Raw genomic sequence first — 23,541 nt, forward strand, 5'->3', positions numbered from 1 at the left:
CAATACAACTTGCTTATCAAGGTTTATTTATACAAAATGACAAAAATTTCAAAGAAAAACGAATAATATATCTCACAACAATAATACACATACATTAAACAGAATATGAAGATATGAAGAGTATTACAAATATAAACTTGATAAAGGTTTCCGCGAACACTTAAGTTGACGTTAAGACTTGTTAACATCATAGGATGGCAGTAGGTTTACCAGTACTGGAAAGAATCTAATTTAGAAGTTTAGTAGTTCGAACTTTGAAGTATATAATGTTTGACTAGGTACCACACTACAGCTATAATATCCAAGAAACTTATTCGTCACAGCAGTTTTGCGCTAATCGCTCAAATAAGATTAGATAAGAGGCAAGAGTCTGCCACTCCCTTTGGATGAGAGATCATTTGAAGCAACTTCGCTAAATAGGTAGTATTAATTATTAGTTGAAAAAATGATGTTAGGAATTCACTTGTTTGGTTCCCCCCCACTTTATTTTTTCTATTACTCGAGTTCAAGATTAAATTTTATGAAGGCCTTAGCCTCAGAAAAATCAATCGAAAATATCATTTGATAGTATACGATAGTATATGGGTTCAACCATAGTTGAGTTGAGTTGGTTAAACCCAGTATTATTTCATATTCTTACTAGCTCTGTTTTGCTATCTCTGAATTAGTATCAAATATATTGTGTATGTTCTTGGTTTGAAGGATATACATTTATTAATTTTTTATACATCGTTTATGACTTTCAAATTACTTCCTGGTGGTTCAGAATCCTCCAAAGCTGTTTATCCTGTCATCATAATTCTCTCAATTTCATATACACGCAAGCTCATGCCTTAGCTGGGTAGGCTATCACCCAGCAATAAAGCTATACTTGGTACCAGTACATTCTTATCAAGCATCATTATCAACATGTCGGTAAAACCCCAGTTTTAAATAAAATAACATTATGTGATCTGATAATACTAGTTGAATAAATTAAATAGCTACTATTCACGTTACTGAGGTGTTGTACAGTATAATAGGTGTCTTATATACAAGAAATGAACACTAATAATATGTACTATTCTATAGTTGGTTAAAATTAATAGTTTTATAATTACGCCACTGGTGTGTAGATGGTACAGTCACAAGAAAAAGGTCGGCTAGTGAAACACAGATGGCAGTACTCAACTACCCTGTCGCTGCTCCAATTGCAACCTTTTTCTGGTGACTGAACTATCTTCGGTTGTGTAATATGTACAAGAAATGAACACAATTGATCAGTTGCAGACGTGCTCCTCGCGCTTGTAGCGACAAGTCTCGCAGACGACGTTGCAGCACCAGACGAAGCGACACTTGCACTTCTCGTCGACCTCGCGCACGCGCGTCTGGTAGCCCCGCCCACAGCACAGCAGCCGACACCCGTCCAGGCCGAAGCTGCCGCGGTTGCACAGGCGGCCGCGTGTTCCCAGAACGCCCAGTCTACATCAATCACCAACATAAACATGAGAAATCATCAATGAGCAACATAAAAAATAGCAATCTATAGGTCTATTGAAAGTACAGAGTGGCGCAGCTAAACTAAAAATGTTGAAACGTAATTTTTCCCGATAAATTCTTGAATCTAGTAAATTACTAATGGAATGACATGTACAATATTTGGCATGATCCTAGGTTCAACATGTACGAAATTGCCTCTTTAATTTTAATGATGTCATTAGAAAGATGTGACATCATCCGGCGTTTACAGCTTGTTAAGACAGTAGCATATATTGCGGAATGGCAGTGATTCCGTTTTAATTGTTTTACTTTAGTAAATGTATCTTTGTAGGACATGTACGGTGCACCTTGCCTTTTAGATATTTCTACAAGGATAGGTTTATAACGGTAAATGTGGTAATGCTGTCAAAATGCTCTCTGTGCGGCTGTAGTATCCCATTTTTTTATTTTCTATCCGCTATTGTACCTCCCGGCCGTTTCCCGCACTCAACACGCCATCTGCCTCTAGCTCTCCATACGTCTTGTTGGATGCCCGTGCTTGATAATTTTTTAATTTGAATATTTAAAAGAAATACTACCCTATTCTTTATTCACTAATGGTATTGAATCAAAATTTTATGAGTAAATTATTATCTTATAGTTTAAAATGATTAGTGAGTGTAATTTATTTATTTAATTTAGTTTTAAACAATCTAAATCCAAAATTTATTGTTTCTAATTTTTTTTTCAAATTGGACTCAAATTCAAAAGTGAATGAAACATAAAATACATTTTGGACATTGTATGAGTCAACATTCAGAGATAGAACAGTTTTGGGCTGTGCCTGTTGTCCTTCCCCAATCATTTTAATGATTTGTGTTTTGTGATCATTGAATAAATACAGCGTACTGGAAGAATACAACAGTTCTGTTCGAGTTACTACAGAATCTGAACTGAAGCAGTTAATCAATTTGCTGAGATAATGAATTATTAGATAATAAACTGTGTATGAACATACGTTTCATTGCGCTCACAGTAGTCGGGAGACTCCTCCATGAAGACCAGCTCGGTACGATTCGGTTGTTTGAGGTCACGTATGGCCGCCCTCAGCTTTTTGACACGACGCCTCCTCTTCTCGACCACTTTGACAAAGGAAGCGCCCTCGAACCTGTTGTTGAGAGCGTCTCCAATCGCCCTGAACGGAGGCAACTTGCGCCAGCACGCACGCACACTGCACGAGCCCGACATGCCGTGACACTTGCACACGCGCTGCATTTGCGATCGGATCAGCTGCAATGATCACCAACAGTCCACCATCAAACACTCGATGATGCACAGTGCACAGTCTAGGTTTAACCATAAAACTGAAATCGTCAATTGTTACAATTAAATGAATGGGGGATCGAATAGGGGGAATCTCCACGACACAGTTTGATTGATGGTTTTAGCAGTGAAAATAAATTCATAGCAGTATATGCTACATCGTGTGGTTTTATTTTGAACCAATTAAGCAGGGGTGAAGACGCAAACTACGTCATTGAAATTCTTGTTTTCAAAAATAATTCTTGGGGGGGGGTTACAAAGGTCAGCAGTTTTTAAAATAACGATTGATGATCTTTTATGCTAGGGTACCCCTTTTTTATTGACGGGCTTGAGCTGGAATTTGGGAAATTCAGGGGATAGTGTGTGATTGGGCTTGAGATGTGGGTACCTATGTACATGCGTTCATGGTACCATTCACATTGTTAACTCAACCAGTAGCAATAATAATATTGTTCTATATCAGATTAATTTGATTTCAAACTGAAATCAATGATAATGGAACCGGCGGTTTTGCAGGTGATTTCCCTAACTTATTTAATTGGTAATTATCGTTGCCATTTTATGTTTTGAAAAGCTGCACTGTTGGCAGAGTGCCTAACATCGTGAAAAACTGTTTTTAATAGAAATTGAAATAGAATAAATCACTCACCCATCACCCAAAAATTAGCAAATAGGTTTTTTTTAAAAATCTTAAGCATTATCCTGCATTCCCAGCTTTACATGTGTTTCATTTCGTATGATAAGCACTCTGGAATTTTACTAAACTAGTTGTTTTTTACATTGGGCCTCCTGTTATAAACTACATAAAACTCGTGAGTTTCATAAAACAGCAGATACGGTTTGAACCATGTATAAGCTACGGTACAAGTAGTTACGAAATCATTCATTGTCACCATCTACAGTTTACAATCTCCGATCTTCGCCTCCTGCAGATAACATTATTTTTCAGTATTTTATTTTTCAATAAAGAAGGGGAAAACGAGGATAAAAATTTATTCACAAACAAAATTCAGGCAATAAATTATGAAATAAATAATCGAGTGGCTGCTCTCGAAAGAATAAATGCTTAGTTACATTCAAAATTAATATTTAATAATTCATTCATCATTCAAATCCTAATTTAAGTCTTAATGTAATCCTAATTCAAACATGATTATAATATGATAGTTCATTTCTGTTACAAGAAGAGGAGTAAACATTAAAAGTATTTTGAAATTTTCTGTTATTCGTTCATTTATTTACACAAGAACGAATCAATGATTTGTTGACTCTCAACAAAGTCATCTATGCTATAATAAAAGAAAGAATTGGCTTGTACACGTATTTCCTGAAAAGAAAATTCATGAATGACGCATCAACACGTCTGAACTACTGGACTGAACAACTTGAAATTTTGCATACGGTACAGTACACCATAGATTCTTAATTTACCAAGGATGGTTATATGCTTATTACAAATTCTTGAATATTTCAAGTGAAGTTTTCAGTTTATCAAGTTTTCAATTAGACTCTTGCGGAGCACGGATTACCTACTAAATTTCAATAAAATGGTGATTTTTTAAACTAGAGTATATGTTTGAATCAATCTCTTAGGTCTACTACTCTCTCTTACTTACTAGGTACTCTTTCTTTCAATCAGTCTTTTACTACTCAGCCTAAATGAGTTGATCAACTCAAATATTTGAAAAATGGGTAATGAACCATATTTTGATACTTGAAAGTGTTCATAAGAAAAGTGTTACCGCATAAGAAAATACTCATTTTCAGCTGTTTCAAAGTATAAGGTTTCATTGATTCAAAGTTGAAACAGTTATTATAATATTGCGTAGGCTACTTCAACTCACCCTGCGTCCGGCCTCGTTGTTATGTAGGTTCATCAGTCCTTCGGCTGAATCAGGATTTTCTTTGGCATCAACAAAGTCTCTACTGAATTTCTCTCCATAGTGGATGTCCTTGAAAATAAACAAAAATGAAAAAACAATTTCGGGGTAAGAAGTATGCAAATCGCTGGAGCAGAGCATAGTATTAGTGTTTTTCAGTTTAAAATTGACAAGAACATTCTTACATCGAAAAATCAAACGTGAAAAAATGTCTTTATAGAGATTCTGCGTTTTTACTGGAAATGAGAATGATTTCCAATGATAAGAAATAAAATATAATTATAGAACAGGTTCAGATGATCACGAGAATGATATAATTTCACTCATCTTTCAACATTCAAGATAGATTGAGGATATCTTTGTTTTTTTAGAAATAAAATAGGTTTTCAATCACATCACATTAGTTATAATTATATTGGTTTGTTTTTTCAGATTGTTTTCTACAATGATGCAGGTTTCATGCCTAGTGAGATCGAACTCCCCGATATTGTATCTATTGATGTGAATTTTCACATTCTATACGGTATGTACAAGCGAATAACATTTATTATTGAAAAATAACAGAAACTCAGGACTACACTTCATCAACTTTATTGCATATTTTGACAAATCATACAAACTATAATTTATTATTTATCTCCATTTACTTATGAATATATTATGGTTCATGATAATGTTTTTTAAGTCGCGTCATTTGAAGGAGTCTAATCGTTCGTAGGATTATATTATCATTGAGATCAAATTTAGTTGAATTTTTTGGGGAGCATGTATCTCCGGGTGAGAAATGAAATTTCTCTTCTTATGCTCCCACGAGTAATTTGAAAGAAAAATAGTGCGGTAGATAAATAATGTAGTAGCATATTGACTTCAAGGATGATTGTTTATTTTAGCTTTGGATAAAATTAAATGGGAAAGATCTCTAATAACGCTCTCTATAATCTCTGAGATCGCTAACGATCTCTTCAATTATCTAGTAGATAAACTTATTATTTAACATAATAGATTATTTTATAAACGAATTCTCGTGATCTAAAATACAAAAAGTGAATTGAAGAGTGACTTACCTCTGAGCAACCACCCCACTGCCAGTTCTTCCTGGGCTTGCGAAGGTGCACTCTATTATCACAATTGCACTCAGTGAGCTCCCCCTTGGAGCAGGCACGCGTCACCGAATAAGCGACGCCCGCCGATGATATCGCGTAAACGAACGCTGTCTCTCTACTCTCTGCAAAAAAATTGTTCTTATATAGGATTTTTTAAACCTCACTTTCATAAGCTACTACCTACTGTGGTTCATAAGATACTATGTTTTTTTAAAGTCTGTCCTTGGTTTTTCTATTGACATGGAGAAAAAAGTACTGTTTGCCATGTTCAATCTTTTCATTACTTATTTCATCATTTGAGACTGGGTTCTAGCTGAACTATCTAAGATGAGAAAGAATGCATTCTAGCTGATTGATTAGGTGATTCATGGTTGATCATACTCATTTGATGAAACTGGAAAATTTATTCTCATCATAAATGCTGAACAAATACATTTTTGAAAGAAAACGTCAGAAGCCAAACCTCACAAGTGATCGATGTTCAGGGCTCAATATTACTATAGTGAGGTCCACGTTATAATGGCAGTGTTTGATTAGCAATGGTATTGCTATTCTTGTCTATCATTCAACAAAGCGGATAGCGCTATCTCTTTCTCGCTTTGCTATGTTGACAGATCGTCTTTTAACAATGTAGAATTAATTAACAAAAAAATCATCTCAATTGAAAAAAATAATTACCGTACCTATAAAATTATTGAAAAATATAATTTATTGCTTAATAAAATATGATTGATCATTTTAAACAAGAATAAACAGTTGATATTACATCAATAAACCTGTATCAGCTACCGTCTATAGAAGGCATTGACAAGACGGAGGATCGGCAACGTTTTTCTCCCATCTTTATCCACTGCCATTATAACGTGGAGGGTCACGACCTCACTGTAGTGACACTCTTCATAAAGTAATATAGCGATTAAGAATGAATATAGATTAATCTATTTCAAATAATATTATAAGGCAGTTAAACTTTTTTCAAAAGCGAATTCTCAACTCTCTATTATTGGAAATGCAATAGCACCCTATTCAATAGAAGGCCTATACGGCAGACTACATTTAATAGATGGGCTGGTGAGAATGGAAACAACCTTCACCCCACAATTCAAATATTATCATAATATCGAGTTCATTTTGCCACGAACAATGCAAAAGTGAACTTTGAATTAAAATTCAAATGTTCTAAGAATACCTGCAGTAGGCTACTTACTGACAGACAACACGTCTCCAAAGACAGACGTTGTGTTGCTGAATGTTGAGCAATTCCATCGACTCATTCTGAACTGATGCTGGCATTCCTCAATGCTCATTCTCGCTCCATTGCCTACAGCCTGCAACAAAAACAACATGAGTCTAATTACATATTATCTACTAATCCACAATTACATACTTTCAAATTACCAGGCTCAATTGTAGCTTACTAAAACTATTCTGAGCATAGGTACTATTCTGATATGACCTATGAAAATTATACCATTGTATTCCTACTTCAAAGAAAATCATGATTTTTTATTATATCTCCATTCAATTCGACTAATCAATTTGCAACAGATTCCGAATCACCAACTCATGAGTCAGAGTCCGTCATTCGGAATCTGTTTTGAAAAGTTTGTGAAAGATATTACAATATCATTTAATATTTTAAATTAAGCAATAGGCTATACGCATATAAGTAATTTTAGAATATTGCCTCATAGAAAATATGAAAAGTTTGTTTGTGAATGATATTACAAAATCATTTAATATATTAAAATAAGAAATATACGCATATAAGTATTTTCGAATATTGCCTCATAGAGAATATTATAATATGTATTGTTGACAGCGGGGCCGTTTTTACACATTCAGAGGCCCATTAGCCATGCTGATTCTCGGGGCCCCTAAATGAAAAAGACTGCTTGTTGATATTTGAACAGTTTATTTATATTCAAATTAGAATTCGAGAGAATTAATTACAGAAATATTTTATCTAATAAAAAAGAAATGTCATTAAACAATTCTTGAAATCTTGAATAATTGGGCCGTGGCCCAAGTGGCTCAAGCGTGAAAACGGCATTAGTTGACGAAAGAAGAAAACAATAATTTTTAATTTGTAATTCGTATTTTTAACGAGAATGACTCCAGCACAGAGTAGGAGTTCACAATCACTCATTCATTCAACCAATATTTTTACTATCCTTGCCCTATTACCATAGGTGGTAAGGAAAGTATTGCTTTCCGAAAAAATTAAGGTACCCCAATTTCTAAATTTCTATACGTTTCAAGGTCCCCTGAGTCCAAAAAAGTAGTTTTTGGGTATTGGTCTGCATGTGTGTGTGTGTGTGTGTGTGTGTGTGTGTATGAGTGTATGCGTCTGTGTACACGAAATCTCATCTCCCAATTAACGGAACGACTTGAAATTTGGACTTAAGGTCCTTACCATATAAGGATCCGACACGAACAATTTCGATAAAATGCAATTCAAGATGGCGGCTAAAATGGCAAAAATGTTGTCAAAAACAGGGTTTTTCGCGATTTTCTCAAAAACGGCTCCAACGATTTTGATCAAATTTATACCTAGAATAGTTATTGATAAGTTATATCAACTGCCACTAGTCCCATATCTGTAAAAAAATCAGGAGCTCCGCCCTATCTATGCAAAGTTTGATTTTAGATTCCCAATTATCAGGCTTCAGATACAATTTAAACAAAAAAATCGAGTGGGAAAGATTGAGCATGAAAATCTCTAAAATTAATGTTCAGTAACATTTTTACCTTAAATTGGAAATAAGCTCGAAATTTGATGAAATGTGATTATTCAATTGCAAACTTTTGGCAACTGTTGATTCTATTAAATCATTCACTATGAAGAGATAGCAGACCTCGTGTGTTTTGAGCGTTATTGTCCTGTCACCAGCTGGCTCAGATCTTTGAAAAGTAGTAGACATAAGATGCGCGGGAACACTAGCGTCAGGTGATCAATTCACATAATGGCAAGAAAAGTTGTGTGAGTGCGCCACACCATATTTTTCAAGTTATAGATATTGTTTTTAGTACGTCAAGTTTTCAATAGGTAAAGTTTTTTTTTCTTCTTCTTCACTAAAGTACACTTGCGATAGGAGCCCAATCAATTAATGTTCTATTGTAAATATTATTAAATTTGTTAATACTTTTAATATCTATTGTATTTTAGCAAACTTTGCGGAACACCGGTTATACCAGCTGCAATACAATAAGATTTTCCAATACATAAGATTTTGGAGCTCATAATATGGGGTTTAACCTATCAAGGCATGATGTTTAACATAAAAATACATAATTGACCGAGTGATGTGAGGTCTCAGATTCTAGTCGACGGTTTGGCATTTCTCTTAATGTTTAAATGTTTATATGTTGCGTATTTACGGCGAAACGCGGTAATAGATTTTCATGAAATTTGACAGGTATGTTCCTTTTTAAATTGCGCGTCGACGTATATAAAAGGTTTTTGGAAATTTTGCATTTCAAGGATAATATAAAAGAAAAAATCTGGTAAATCTCAAAGATTTGAGCCAGCTGGTGACAGGGCAATAACGCTGGAGACACACGATGTCTGCTATCTCTTCATAGTGAATGATTTAATAGAATCAACAATAATTTGCAATTGAATAATCACATTTTCTCGAATTTAAAGCTTATTTTCAATTTTAGGTGAAAATGTTACTGAACATTAATTGTAGAGATTTTCATGCTCAATCTACTCCACTTGATTTTTTTTGTTTCAATTGTATCTGAAGCTTGATAATTGGGAATCTATCTGCATTGATGGGTTGGAGCTCCTGAAATTTTTACAGATATGGGACTTGTGGCAGTTGATAGAGCTTATTGATGACTATTTTAGTATGAATTTGATAAAAATCGTTGGAGCCGTTTCCGAGAAAATCACGAAAAACCCTGTTTTTGACAACATTTTCACCATTCTAGCCGCCATCTTGAATTGCATTTGATCGAAATTGTTCGTGTCGGATCCTTATAGTGGAAGGACCTTAAGTTCCAAATTTCAAGTCATTCCGTTAATTGGGAGATGAGATATCGTGTACACAGACGCACATACACTCATACACACACACACATACAGACCAATACCCAAAAACCAGTTTTTTGGACTCAGGGGACCTTGAAACGTATAGAAATTTAGAAATTGGGGTACCTTAATTTTTTCGGAAAGCAATACTTTCCTTACCTATGGTAATAGGGCAAGGAAAGTAAAAAGGAGCCTACTTCATACGTCAATATTAGAGTGAAAATCAGACTATAGAATTATTCATCATAAATCAGCTGTTGAGTTGACTATAAATTGCATGCCATGATGCATGCAATTCAATAACTCAATGTAACTTGGTAAAAAATTAGCAGCTGTGTAGACTATAAATTGCATGCCTCATTGAATGCAATTTTAATGCACTATTAAATAGGATGCAAGAACTTATAACAGCTCGTCTGGGCGCGTAGATTTCTTCTGGTTTTCTCACGCTAAATTCCGGAAAGCGTTATATGATAATTAAATCTTATGTAAGCATGATCTGATCAAATAAATAGTGTATCAGTGTGGATGTGCTTATGGTTTGGGACGGCGTTATAACTGCGCGAGGTCTACTGTTCGCAGAACTACTAGTAACTTATAGAAAGAAAAATAAAAATCTCAGTACCCTTTTTGAACTATTAATCAAAAATTATTTTGTGATTAAATAATTCAAAAAGGGTACTGACATTTTTATTTTCTTTTCCTACAGTTACATTGAAAAGTGGCCATTCCTGCACTGATTACAGAACGCAAAGAATCACTTTTCCGCTCCAGTGCGGGAAATTTTTTTTCTGCACTCCAGATTTGCAACATGGCAACACAAATTAGTTGGTGGGTTATATGGAGGATTGGTGCACGAACACAAAAATTACGTTGGTAACAATGACTGTGGTTAGATTTAGATAAGAATCATTTCAATGGCTACCCTACATTTATGACAAAATCCCAATCTAGAAATCCAAAACAAGAATAATGTTCATCTAAATCATAATTAAATGATCATCATTCACGAATTCTCATCATTTATTAATAAATAATAGTTATTTTCTATTGATAATTATTATTTCAACTGCAAGAAATGAGAAAAGTAGCAAATATACATTATAAAATTCGAATTTTGAGGTTAAATGATTACCGTTCGATATTCATATAAATAAAAATAATGAAAAAACATAAGAATACTACTATAAATATTCTCTGTTGTCTATGCTATTTTTATAAATATTTTTCAGTTCACTTTGAGCATTTTTCTCAGTAATTTGAGCAAAAGTCTAAATTTCTGAATCCTGTTTCTGTAGTTTTTAGCTGGATGAAACAAACTTAGGTACGATTCTTCCCGCTAGGTCGCGCGCTTGTCGGCTCAGCCATCTTGCATCCCAATCAGCTTTTGGCGTGTATTTTGAATGTGAATTTTTTGTTCTATCTGTATATTTTCTGATTCTTGAATGAATAAAAATGAGAACTTTGGCTGAGAATTTTCAACTTCAATTGGATTATTAATTTTTAAATGAATTAAGGTTGTTATTAATAACAGCATCATACAAACAAACATTTGATGAATTTCAGCCATCATTTTACCCATTATTACTCACTTTTCATATTCAATGGTAACTGTAGGAAAAATTTAATGTGAAATACGTGCGCAAAGTTCCTCTGCTGCACTCAAGAAGCCATTCCGCCCTTGCCTACGGCTCGGGCGTAAATGTTTCTTTTGGTGCAGCAAACTGTCACTTTGCGCACTAGTTGCACAAATAACTATTCCATTTTTATTACAAGTAGCCCTATACAGAAAAGAGAAAAATAATAGCTTATTTATTGTTGAACATTTATTACACTTATTTATTGTTGAATATTTCTTACACTTGGATCAGATAGTGTATCAAATTGATGCTTCCAATGCTTAGTAAAACACCAAAACAGCAATATGAGTCTACATCAAGTCCATTGATATTGTGAGTCATATATATTGAAATATATATTTATTTATTCATTTATTATTTATTCATTTATTCATTTATTCATTTATTCATTTATTATTTATTCATTTATTCATTTATTCATTTTATTTATTCATAGATACGATGCAGGTGAAAACAACAGGCATTCGCCCAAAACTGCTTTAAACCTTTATTTGGAATACACATCAGTCTAGAGGTTATGTAAATGATAACTTAATTCACACACTATTTTGAGTCCAAAAAATGTATGTACTACAATAATTTTGAATTTATCAGATTAATAAATTCCAAAACACAAATCCAAACAAAAATCTCCCTCCACAATCACAAAAAATATTAAAAATTTCACTTAAATCCACAAATTATACTTTTGTTAAAAAAGTCATGTTCATTGATAATTCAAGTGTATGGAAGTTTTTTAAAGATTTTCTGTTTCATATGAGTGATAGCTGGCTGCACTATTGAATGAGAATTAAATGGGAATCCAAAATAGAATATTGTAGTCGTTACTCTGGGAATCCAAAATAGAAGAATGTAGTCGATCCACTCACCCTAAGTATATTGCCACTGAGTCCACAAAGCTGTTGTTGTCTCTCCACAAGGTACTCCAGGCGGTGACAGTTCTCTTTATGATATGGTGATAGTCCGTTAGTGGCTGTTGAATCTGGAGAACCGTTCATTCCCAATAACCTGTCAACATCAATCCAATCAGCTATCTCAAAACATCAATAATATCAAACTTATCTTGATTTCAACAGCAAAAAAGATATGAATTCAAAACTATTCTTCATAAATAATAGTGTTTTTCTTCACATGTCGAATCAATAAAAAACTTTTCTAACTGAAGAATCCTATTCAAGCGGTCCCGCAGTTGAAATGTTCAATATCGTATAATGATCAAATCCATGCTTAACACCGTACTATACTTGATAATCAAGAAACAAGATGGCGAACAGACAAGTAGTAGTGATGTCTGTTCTAGAAGAGTCGTAGAGGAGGTCCTATTTAGACAAAAACTCATTGTTGTTTTGTTTTAGTGGTTATTAGTGTGCTTAAGGGGTTGATGGCATTCTAGTGTGCGAAAGAGAGAGAAACTGGTGTTTGGTTTCGGCGGCCATCAGCAGTCATGATGATGACGATGATGTTGATTATGCGTCTGGTTCTATACGATTTATATGAACCTGGAGCACTGAAAAGGCAGGTACAGTTTAGCTTACAACATTGTCTGTGCTCATAGTGTACGTTGCATATTATGAGGAACTCTATGTGTGCTCTTTTTCATTACCGAGTCTCAGATAATGGAAATATTGTGTTTTATTCTAATTAGTTTTATTCCAGTTCAGTATTTGTATTGGCTGTGACTGTATGTTCAATGTCCGACATGTTCACAAATTCTTGACGACTTCTCAATTTAAGACTCTCAGCTAAAGAACAAGTAAACAGCATTCTATTATTGTTAGCTTCTACATTCTTATGCCGGCAAGCAGCACTACATTACTATTTGGAGAGCATTTGGAACTGGAAAACAAAACAGAGAAACAATACGTGTATGAGGTGTGAAGTGACCTTCCTGGCTACTGTTTACCAAAGATTGTTGATTTTCCACTCAAATATCATGGATTTAGTAGTGTTTCATGAAAATTTGAGTTAAAATTATTATTTTATGAAAATTTTATTTTGAATTCGTTAAATTTCAGTTATTCTACGTTATAAGTGTGAATATTATAATATAAAATAAGTGCAAGACTCCTATCAATTTTCAGTTCCCTGTCAACTCCATGAATTCCCTTTGGTCAACCCCACATTGCTGAATGCTGCATTAAAACCGATTCAACCAAAATTCACCTGAATGAGAATTCTTCAGAAATCTTTGATTTGATAGAATTGAAAAAATCCATTACTCGTCATGGAGACGTCAAACTCATAGTATTAGTTCTGATATTTTTGTGCCAATTATTCAAAGAAGCAATATTGTAAGCTTCACCTACAGGACCAAGTTCCAAGAAGCAATCAATAATCGAAAATAAATTCCCGTAGTCGGTAAATGATTTCTTGGGATCTAATCTAATATCCAGTTGGGACCCACGTTAAAAGCAATAAAACTCAAAGAATTGACATATAGCATTGCTTCTAGTCCATTCTACTCCATCACCCAAGTGGATTGCTATGAATTGTGCTCAACTCAGTGAAGATGATAGATGGATCTAAAACATAATCTTCAGACGCTCCAAGACCAATTAATCGATTCAGCCGGCACAATTAAGTTGCAGCTCGATTTTATCAGGATAACGTCTCAATTGAGTCAATTGCATTAGAACACTTTTCGCCTGAATGCTCTCCATGTGCTAGCTAGATAGCAGTAATCAGTAATCACATTAATCGCTTCAACTGATTCCCATCAGCCGTAGGTCTTTTGGGCACAGCCTCCTTTTTCAACAAATGGACCGATCTCGTACTAAGTGGGCTACTGATCAACTCTTTCCAGTTGTTTACCACTGTAACCTGGATCGAAGTTCTAAGAGAAAGATAAATCACTGATTCTTATCCACTCATGTACACTTTCAAGTCAGTTATATTTGACCTGCGTTTCTTCTGGAGAGTTTATCCTTAGTAAAAATGATTACGGACAGATCTGACCTGCAAACGACTTCTATCAAACTTTAGTCTTCACCACATAGAAAGTGAATTTCGATATAATATTATTGATGAATGAAATACAGATGATGTTCATTATCACATTCCCTCTATTCTCACCGTTTTGGATGGATTGTGAAGCATATTGTAGGCTATCAAATCTTAATCATTATCTGTAGGCCTATATTCTGTATTAATAACTTATTACTCGAAAACTCACAAAATAAAATAGAATTTAGACTAAATTTCAGTATGCCTCAATGAGCCAAGCCTTCTCATTCTATATTATTCTATCATGTATCTTGTTCTCATGTTTTGTATCTTTATTATCGTGATTGTCATTTTCATTTCAATATGAACTTGGTTAATTTGAAAGATTTTCCTCATCAGGTCAAGTTTGCGAATAAAAATATTATTTTCTTTATTGTTATTCATAGCTCTGAATACCCTTCACAATATGCCCTCAGTCTCATTCGTTGAATATTCCCTATTAGACCAAAACTGCAAATAAAAATTATATTCTATATATTTCAACTCATATGACTGAATTCCCATCTCAATGAACCTACACTTAGTCTAATGAAGAATGTAGGCTATGAATAAAACGTCGGAAAACTATTGTTTAACGAGGAGTTTAGCTCTCTTGTAACCTTCTCATAGTGAGCTGGTACGTTTCAAGCATCACTTGAATAGGCCATCAATGGATGATGGAGGAGTGTTGTAGTATCAAGAAGTAGCAGTGGGCTAATTAGCATTGTATTGCTCGACTATCATATTCGCTTTTCCAGTGCTAGGGCAATAACAATGCTGTGGCTCTTGTAGGCATATGTATAGGCTACTAATAGGCCTACCTTGCTCTATAGTGGTCGGGGATCGAAGCAGCAAGCAGTGCTTGCCTCAAGTTGATGGGCCCATTGGCTCAACTACAATGCTGAGTATTGAATTACATCCTTAGAGGGGAAAGGGGGACAAGTGACGAGGGGGGTTGTTGGAAAGGGTTGTCGGGCTGATCCCATTCGCGATTCACCACCTGGTTGTGGGGGGCAGGGACGGGGAAGCCCCGCCCACAGACTGTCAATCAAAGTGCTCACCTATTCGAGACCAGTCTACACTCGGCCATCTTTCACTTGTTTAGTAGGCCAACTATGATGGGTTAATTGAATTAGTATTATTAAAAAAACATTATGGCCTTATCGAGTCAAATAATGGTTCTAGAGAAGTGGTAATTAAATGATTAAGAGATAGGTTGAAAAAGAAAATAGTTAATGAATAAGAGACAAGTAATTCATTAAAATTGAATTGAAATATATTTTAATTTGTCAATATAAGAGAATTAAATAACTAGCTGTACGGTTAATGAAAAATGAGCGTGAGAAATTGGAGCCGTTATTAATGTGTAAATGGTTCCTCTGGCCTATTAATTAAGAAAGTAGGAATAGAATACTTTTACATTCGACTGAATCGCAATTTATCCCTAGTACAATTATACATTTCCATTCAGGAGAAATCTATTTTCTTTCGATTCTATTCTAGTATTAGATGATGGAGCTGAGTGACTATCATCCAGATGGAAGACGATGAGAAACAAGCTGCTACAACGGGGCAGTATAGGCAAACCGTGATGATCATTAAGAACAGAACTGTGAACTTAAATCCTTCCTCGAGGAATATTTCTCTCAAAGAGAATTGCAATAATAAAATATGAAAATTCTATATTGTGCAGATGTGTATTTTCAACTGGGGGGCCTCGTCCTTTAGACCATTCGAGGCAGACCGGCTACTCCTTGGTCGACGTGGACATTCTCCATGGTTTTACGTAATATTTCTTAGCCGGGAATCAATGATCCCTGAAGAGCGGAGCTCAGTCTGCGGCAGTCGGCTAGGGGAGTCCCCCTTCATGGCGCTGCTCCCACTCGTCTTGCGGACTTCATTACTTTTCAATGATTCGGAAGAAGCACTTAGCAGACAACAAATGCCTACTCCGTCTGAAGGCTCAGTTGGAGCTGCTGCCTCGGGAAAGCGCACCGTATATTGTTCGCCTATTATGTCGCCTGGATTAAGCCTTGCCCCCAAACCGAATCTTGCGTGCGCCAAACAAGGTTGCTGTTCAACTGCAGATCTCGTAATTTTCGAAGTTTCTCTCTGGTCGGTAAGCAAAGTAATCGTTCCTATTACCACATTTGCTCCAAATCCTGGTTCGAGTAGCAAATCTATCGACTGTTCTAGAGCATATCGAGACAACTAGAATAGATGTTTTCACAGAAATGTCTGGTACTAGAATTGGGCCTCACTTTGAAGATATACTATTGTTGATTGTGAAAAGAGAGACCTTGCATGCACTGCATTAACCATGAAGATCAGCAACATTGAGGATTGATGAATGAGATAAGAGGCGATTAACACTACTCAAAAACCAGTGGAAAATGATAGTTTCACTTTTTGTGTAGTTGAGAAGTTGATATTGTGGTAATTATTCATATTGGATGAAAAAAGACTAAGAAATTGTCAAAAAACCACTGATTTATTGATAATTAGAAAGACCGGTTTCGGTTATTACACCATTGTCAATCTCTGATTGACATTCTGATTGACATTCAATCTCTGATTTTCATTCAAAATGAAAATGATAGTTGCGTAGACACACCTACGGAACGCGTGCAGTACGCAAGATCGAACAATTCCGGTTCGCGCGCAACGAACTGGTCAAGCTCCCGTCGACAACAATGGAACACGAGGCAAGCTCGCCCTCTGTTCTCGATGACCGTACCGTACTTGTAGTAGCCTACTTATACAGGGAAATGTTTGCAAAAATGTTGTTGACCCTACAGTTCTGTTTAGGGTAGTAATGAGGTGAACATATCAAAAGTACCCACACCTACCCCCTGTGCTAAGGGGGTACGGTTGGTTCAAAGGTACCTCGTATTCTTGGTTTCTCGTATAAGTTATAACTCGCGTCTTGCAATTTTGATTTTTTCATTTTTCGCAATATAACTCAATCAATCAATAGTTTATTTCTCCCTCATACAATGCATACATGAATGTATAATTACATAAATACAATAATTGACAATTAACAAAATAAGTTGAAAGTAAAAATAGTATTATTATTAAATACGGAAAGTCCCTGAAAAGGTTAAAAACCTGAGCGCAGGGGCTGAGTGTTATTACTAAAAAAAAAATTATTTCTAAGATAAATAAAATTGGTGGATTCCTATTAACATCTAAATTTGAAAAAAATACAAAGAAGGAAAGTAAAAAAAAGTAAGAAAATACGAGATAACAAAATAAAATGAAAAAGCAGACATTCTTGAATGATTGTGAACTTGTCCTACTTACAATATTAAAAGAAATCACTTATCCTAGGATGTGGAGAAGCAATCCATAAATCTCTCTCTCTCTCAGAAGTCTTCCATTCAAATTATCTGTTATAAAAAAGTAGGTATCACATTTATAAGCTTATGAACAATATAATCAAACTGTCTTCTACAAATGGATAGAACTGCATTGTGTGGTTCAAAGGTAATGGTTGAGGGACGGAGATTGTAAGACGATAAACGGAGGTTGAAAAGTTCTGTATGTTTATTAATGTAAATGATTAAATTCTTTATATACAGCTTTAACAAACTAGCCGGGACTTGATCAATTTTTCAATTAGTTTAGCGATACCACTCAGCAGCCTGATTGGACGGTAGTTTGTTGGGTCTTTATGATCACCAGGCTTATGTAGTGGTATAATATTTGACAACTTCAAACTATCAGGAAAGCAGCCTTCCAAAAAACAACGGTTAATTATTTCTGATAAGGGTTTTACAATGTGAGGCCGGATAATTTTCAAACATTTATTGCTTATTCTATCAATTCCCGGAGCAGAGTTATCATTTAGAGAGCTTAACACAGTAGATATTTCAATTTCAGAGGTAGGTGTTAGGAAAAAAGATACATGATCTCTTATAGATGAATCCCTAAACTTATTTCCCGCAGATGAGATGGGATTTTCGTTTTTCAATTTTTCAGCATAGTTCTTACCTACTTCGGCGAAGTGGAGATTTAAAATATCAGCATCAATTTTGGGAGGAGTTGATTTTCGTTTTCTTCCCAACATCTCATTTAACGTGTCCCAGACTTTCTTTACATTATTTTTATTTTGGCTAATTTTATTTTTATAATAATCACATTCACTCTGTTTCAATAATTTATTCAGCATATTCCTGTAAGCGATAAATTCATTTTTTAAAATAACATTAAAAGGTTGCTTTGAGAGGCTTTTAAATAATTTATCACGTTTAGTAATTGACAGAACGAGACCCCTGGTGATCCAGGGTTTCAATGATTGAAATTTATGCGGAATATGTACTTTAACAGTTGCTTGTTCAATGTAACTAGTTATCTTTTCGGTGAAGGAAAGCATTTGATCGTTTACATGTAAGTTTGGGTTACGCACACCTTCCCAATAGATAACAGTAATTTATTATAGTCAATTTTCTTATAAGAATGGACAGGTTTAGCGGCTTTAAGAAAATCAATTGAAAGATCAACATGGATACTAATACAGAAATGGTCAGTAATGCTTGTTTTGATAATTGAGCTAATTACATTATCAGGATTAAAAGTAGAGTTTTTAAAAAAAATATGATCAATGCATGATTCTGTGCTGCCATGAACTCTGGTAGGCTTATTGATATAAGACTTCAAACCATTTAAGGATAGTGTGCTAAAATAATCGCTGGAAATGGTGTTATTATCATTTAAGTGAATTTTGATGTCACCTGCAAAGATTATATTAGCTCTATTTCTGAGAGATAGCAAACATTCAACTAAGCTGTTCAGAAACGTATCTACATCGATGCAGGCGATCTATAAACAGCGATATTGTTATCTTATCTTTTACTCCTGGCACTTGTACATCCAAGCAGACAGAGCTTGCTTCAGTAATCTCACAAGTTAACTCGTCTACGATTAAGCTATTTTTGAAAAATATACCGAACAGACTCCATCACATTTGTTAATTTTACCTAACTTATTTATTACTGAATATCCGTTCAAGCTAAAATTGAAATTATCATTATTTATGTAAATTATTATTTATGTAAACCCATGTTTCAGTCAGAATAATTATATGGGAATCAACTGAGCAATTACTAATTATATAGGAAAAATCGTCAAAGTTTTTATTCAAGCTTCTAATATTCAGGTGAATTATATTAAGAAACTGTTAATCAAGAGTCTCTAAAACGATTCAGATGCATCATAAAAACTCATAATTGGTTCCAAAGTATAGATAACATCACCGTCTACGAGTTCAAATGCCTAAAATTCATCTTGAATCACTGCTTCCTATCATAGCACTGCCGAGGCCGTTAATATGAGGAAAATATCTTCAATTTCTTGATTTTTTCAACAATCGAATCTTACTTAACGTACATAAATAATTTACAGCGAATGAAAGAGAAGATTCTATTCTACAATTCAAGATCAAATAATATTTAGTGAGATACATGGCTTTTAATATAGAAATTGGTCTTTTTTTAACTAAAATACTGATTAAAGTACATAAAAGGATGAATTTTCTATTTTCCGCCCGAATTTGCCTCATGATTTTGAACCGCCTCGACGAGCCGAAAAGAATGACCTGTAGTACGATGAGATCCGATGTAAGTTATTATGAACGATTCATATCAATAGTTATGAATATTTGAAATTGTTATCCTTGAAGTGTCCTTATGCGCGCATCTACACTAAATTAAGTGCATCCAATGGGTGATTCTCATATATCATGATCTTATGAGCTTATTCAATTGTGTGAAATCTCAATGTGATGTCAATGGAGTTGGTTATGATGGTTAAAGCTCAAACTTAGGTGTTTTTCAGAATACAAGGAGCATTGTAATACAAAAAAATATGGTGTGACGCACTCACACAACTTTCCTTGCCGTTATTAGAATATTGATCACCTGACGCTAGTGTTCACGCGCATCACAAGTCTACTTATAAACAAAGATCTAAGCCAGCTGGTGACAGGACAATAACGCTGTAGACATACGAGGTCTGATATTTCTTCATAGTGAATGATTTAATAGAATCAACAGTTGCCAACAGTTTGCAATTGAAAAGGTGGATTCCAAAAGGGCTTAAGTCATTTTTTTCACATTTTGAGGTTTTAGTTGAATCTGATTCTAGAGCATCATTTCTAACATTGGAAAAACAATCATGCCATAACAGCAGTATATTAGTCAAGTATACTATACACATTACAAATCAGTAATGTTTTCCAAAAGTGCTTTAGTCATGCCTTGTTCTTTTCCAAACAGGCTTAAGCAAAGACCTTAAAGATGCATCTTTTATAATAGGTATCTTTATCTCTTTAAGGTCTTTGGGCTTAAGTCAGCTGCCAAGCGGTTTGCGCATGCGCGATTCCAGCAGTCAGCACCTATTTGCTGTGAGTTTGAGATTATGCTGACTGATTAACTTTGTTTAGTGAATCGTGTCAGTGAAATGAAGAGGAATGTGATTAATTTTGATAAATAAAAATTAATATTTTGTCATGTAGGTACTTATATAGTTATTGAAACCTTTAAAATATTATATATAGTTATTTAGTTAAATATATAGTTATTTAAAATATTAATTTTGATAATAAGAATTAATATTTTGTCATGTAGGTACTTATATAGTTATTAAAACCTTTGTTGACATCTTAAAGACACTCTCTGATTATCAATACTCTCATAAATAATAATAGTTTAAAGTTGTCTCCCATATGAATTTTCCAGAAGTGGTTAAGTCACTGACTTACGGTCGTTTTGGAAAAAACCAAATGTTCAACATCTTAAAAAAATTATTTTGTGATTGAATCTCACTTTTAATTGTCTTGAAAGAAGGATTTTAAACTGCAAATTACATGATTGATTCTATTCCAAAGTAGCATTCAATTATATTATTAAAAATAGAAAAATTTAGTTCCTGAGAAATTTACTTTTTTGACTTGAGACCTTTTGGAATCCATCTCTTCAATTGGATAATCACATTTTCTCGAATTTCGAGCTTAATTTCAATATTAGGTGAAAATGTTACTCAACATTAATTTTAGAGATTTTTATGCTCAATCTTCTCCACTCGATTTTTTTTGTTTAAATTGTATCTGAAGCATGATAATTGGGAATCTGAAATACAACTTTGCATAGATGGGGCGAAGCTCCTGAAATTTTTAAAGATATGGGATTTATGGCAATTGATAGAGCTCATCAATGACTATTCCAGGTATGAATTTAATCAAAATCGTTGGAGCCGTTTTCGAGAAAATCGCGAAAAACACTGTTTTTGACAACATTTTCGCCATTTTAGCCGCCATCTTGAATTGCATTCGATCGAAATTGTTCGTGTCGGATCCTTATATTGTAAGGACCTTAAGTTCCAAATTTCAAGTCATTCCGTTAATTGGGAGATGAGATATCGTGTACACAGACGCACACACACACACACACACACACACACACACACACACACACACACACACACACACACACACACACACACACACACACACACACACACACACACACACACACACTCAATCTTTTCCACTCGAATTTTTTTGTTTAAATTGTATCTGAAGCCTGATAATTGGGAATCTGAAATCCAACTTTGCATAGATGGGGCGAAGCTCCTGAAATTTTTACAGATATGGGATTTATGGCAATTGATAGAGCTCATCAATGACTATTCCAGGAATGAATTTAATCAAAATCGTTGGAGCCGTTTTCGAGAAAATCGCGAAAAAACACTGTTTTTGACAACATTTTCGCCATTTTAGCTGCCATCTTGAATTGCATTTGATCGAAATTGTTCGTGTCGGATCCTTATATTGTAAGGAGCTTAAGTTCCAAATTACAAGTCATTCCGTTAATTGGGAGATGAGATATCGTGTACACAGACGCACATACACACACACACAGATCAATACCTAAAAACCACTTTTTTGGACTCAGGGGACCTTGAAACGTATAGAAATTTAGAAATTGGGGTACCTTAATTTTTTTCGGAAAGCAATACTTTCCTTACCTATGGTAATAGGGCAAGGAAAGTAATACAAGGTGTACCTGGGAATCCATATGATAGAGAGCACTCTACCTGTTCTCAAATTGGAGATCACCAAATTAGGTCGAAAGGGATTCTCTTATACATTTGAATGGTAAAAAACAGAATATATTGTTGATGAAAAACTAAAACTGATTTTTTTTTCTTAAAATGTCACTCATTTTTACTTGTTCCTTTTACTTATTAATAACATTCCAGAGTGTATTAAAAACAGTAATTGTCTCATTTATGCAGATGATGTTAAAATTTATTGAACTATACAGGATGATCAGGACTCTCAGATGTTACAGGAGGATTTGGGCAGGTTGAATGATTGGAGTGAAAGAAACAATCTGGCATTAAATGTGAAGAAATGTAAATTTATTGTCTTCACTAGATAGCAACAGATTCCTGCTGACTACAAATTATTAGATGAACATCTTGAAAGAGTTTATGTGATTAAGGATTTGGGTGTCTACATAGACTCCACTCTCACCTTCAGAGATCACATTAATTACATCCTTAATATTTCAAATAAGATGCTAGGATTTATCATGAGAAATGTCAGACACTTCACAGACATTGATTTAATCAAGATGCTGTATCTGGCACAGGTGAGAAGTAGACTTGAGTATTGTGCAGTTGTTTGGAGTCCTTATCAAGAGATATATATTAGTAGTATCGAACGCATACAAAATAAATTCCTCAGACTCATGTATTACAAGAAGTATGGACATTCATGCCTGTATGACTTTTCTATGAGGTGTCTGAGAGTCAGTTTTCAAATTATGTCGTTGAAGAACAGGCGGGATTTCGTATCATTAATTGTTCTATTTAAAATATTGAATAATCATTTAGACATTCCGAATATTATCGAACTCTTTAGTATCTTTGTTCCGTTAAATAGACTTAGATTAAATACGTTTTTTGCTTTGGATAGAATATACACTGTACATCATGCAAATTGCTTCTTACAAAAAACTGTTAGATTGTACAATTCTTTGAATACGATTCTAGATATATTCGCTGATAATTTGCGCAATTTTAGTGAACAGTGTTATCAAGCTCTTAAA

The 23,541-nt window shown here is 34.4% G+C and overlaps 1 protein-coding gene across 7 annotated transcripts in view; it reads right to left on the minus strand.

Moving 5' to 3' along the window:
• Positions 1-5: 5 nt before the first annotated feature.
• The window catches only part of LOC111044633 (protein Wnt-4), a 79,393-nt gene continuing 55,857 nt past the window's right edge, over positions 6-23,541 (minus strand). For 5 of the 7 annotated variants that reach the window (XM_022329832.2, XM_022329833.2, XM_039421256.1 and 2 more), the window contains exons 2-7: positions 12,313-12,451; positions 6,972-7,092; positions 5,726-5,886; positions 4,626-4,733; positions 2,477-2,748; positions 6-1,461 (exon numbers count right to left, since the gene is read on the minus strand). In XM_022329832.2, the coding sequence (XP_022185524.2) occupies positions 1,260-1,461; positions 2,477-2,748; positions 4,626-4,733; positions 5,726-5,886; positions 6,972-7,092; positions 12,313-12,451 (1,003 nt within the window). In that variant the 3' untranslated portion in view covers positions 6-1,259. Of the gene's footprint in view, positions 1,462-2,476; positions 2,749-4,625; positions 4,734-5,725; positions 5,887-6,971; positions 7,093-12,312; positions 12,452-12,687; positions 12,798-17,731; positions 17,756-23,541 lie in introns of those variants that run through there. The other 2 variants (XM_039421259.1, XM_039421254.1) reach the window with 2 other exon arrangements.

This window comes from Nilaparvata lugens, chromosome 2 (genome assembly GCF_014356525.2).
Source record: "Nilaparvata lugens isolate BPH chromosome 2, ASM1435652v1, whole genome shotgun sequence".
Classification (NCBI taxonomy): Eukaryota; Metazoa; Arthropoda; class Insecta; order Hemiptera; family Delphacidae; genus Nilaparvata; species Nilaparvata lugens.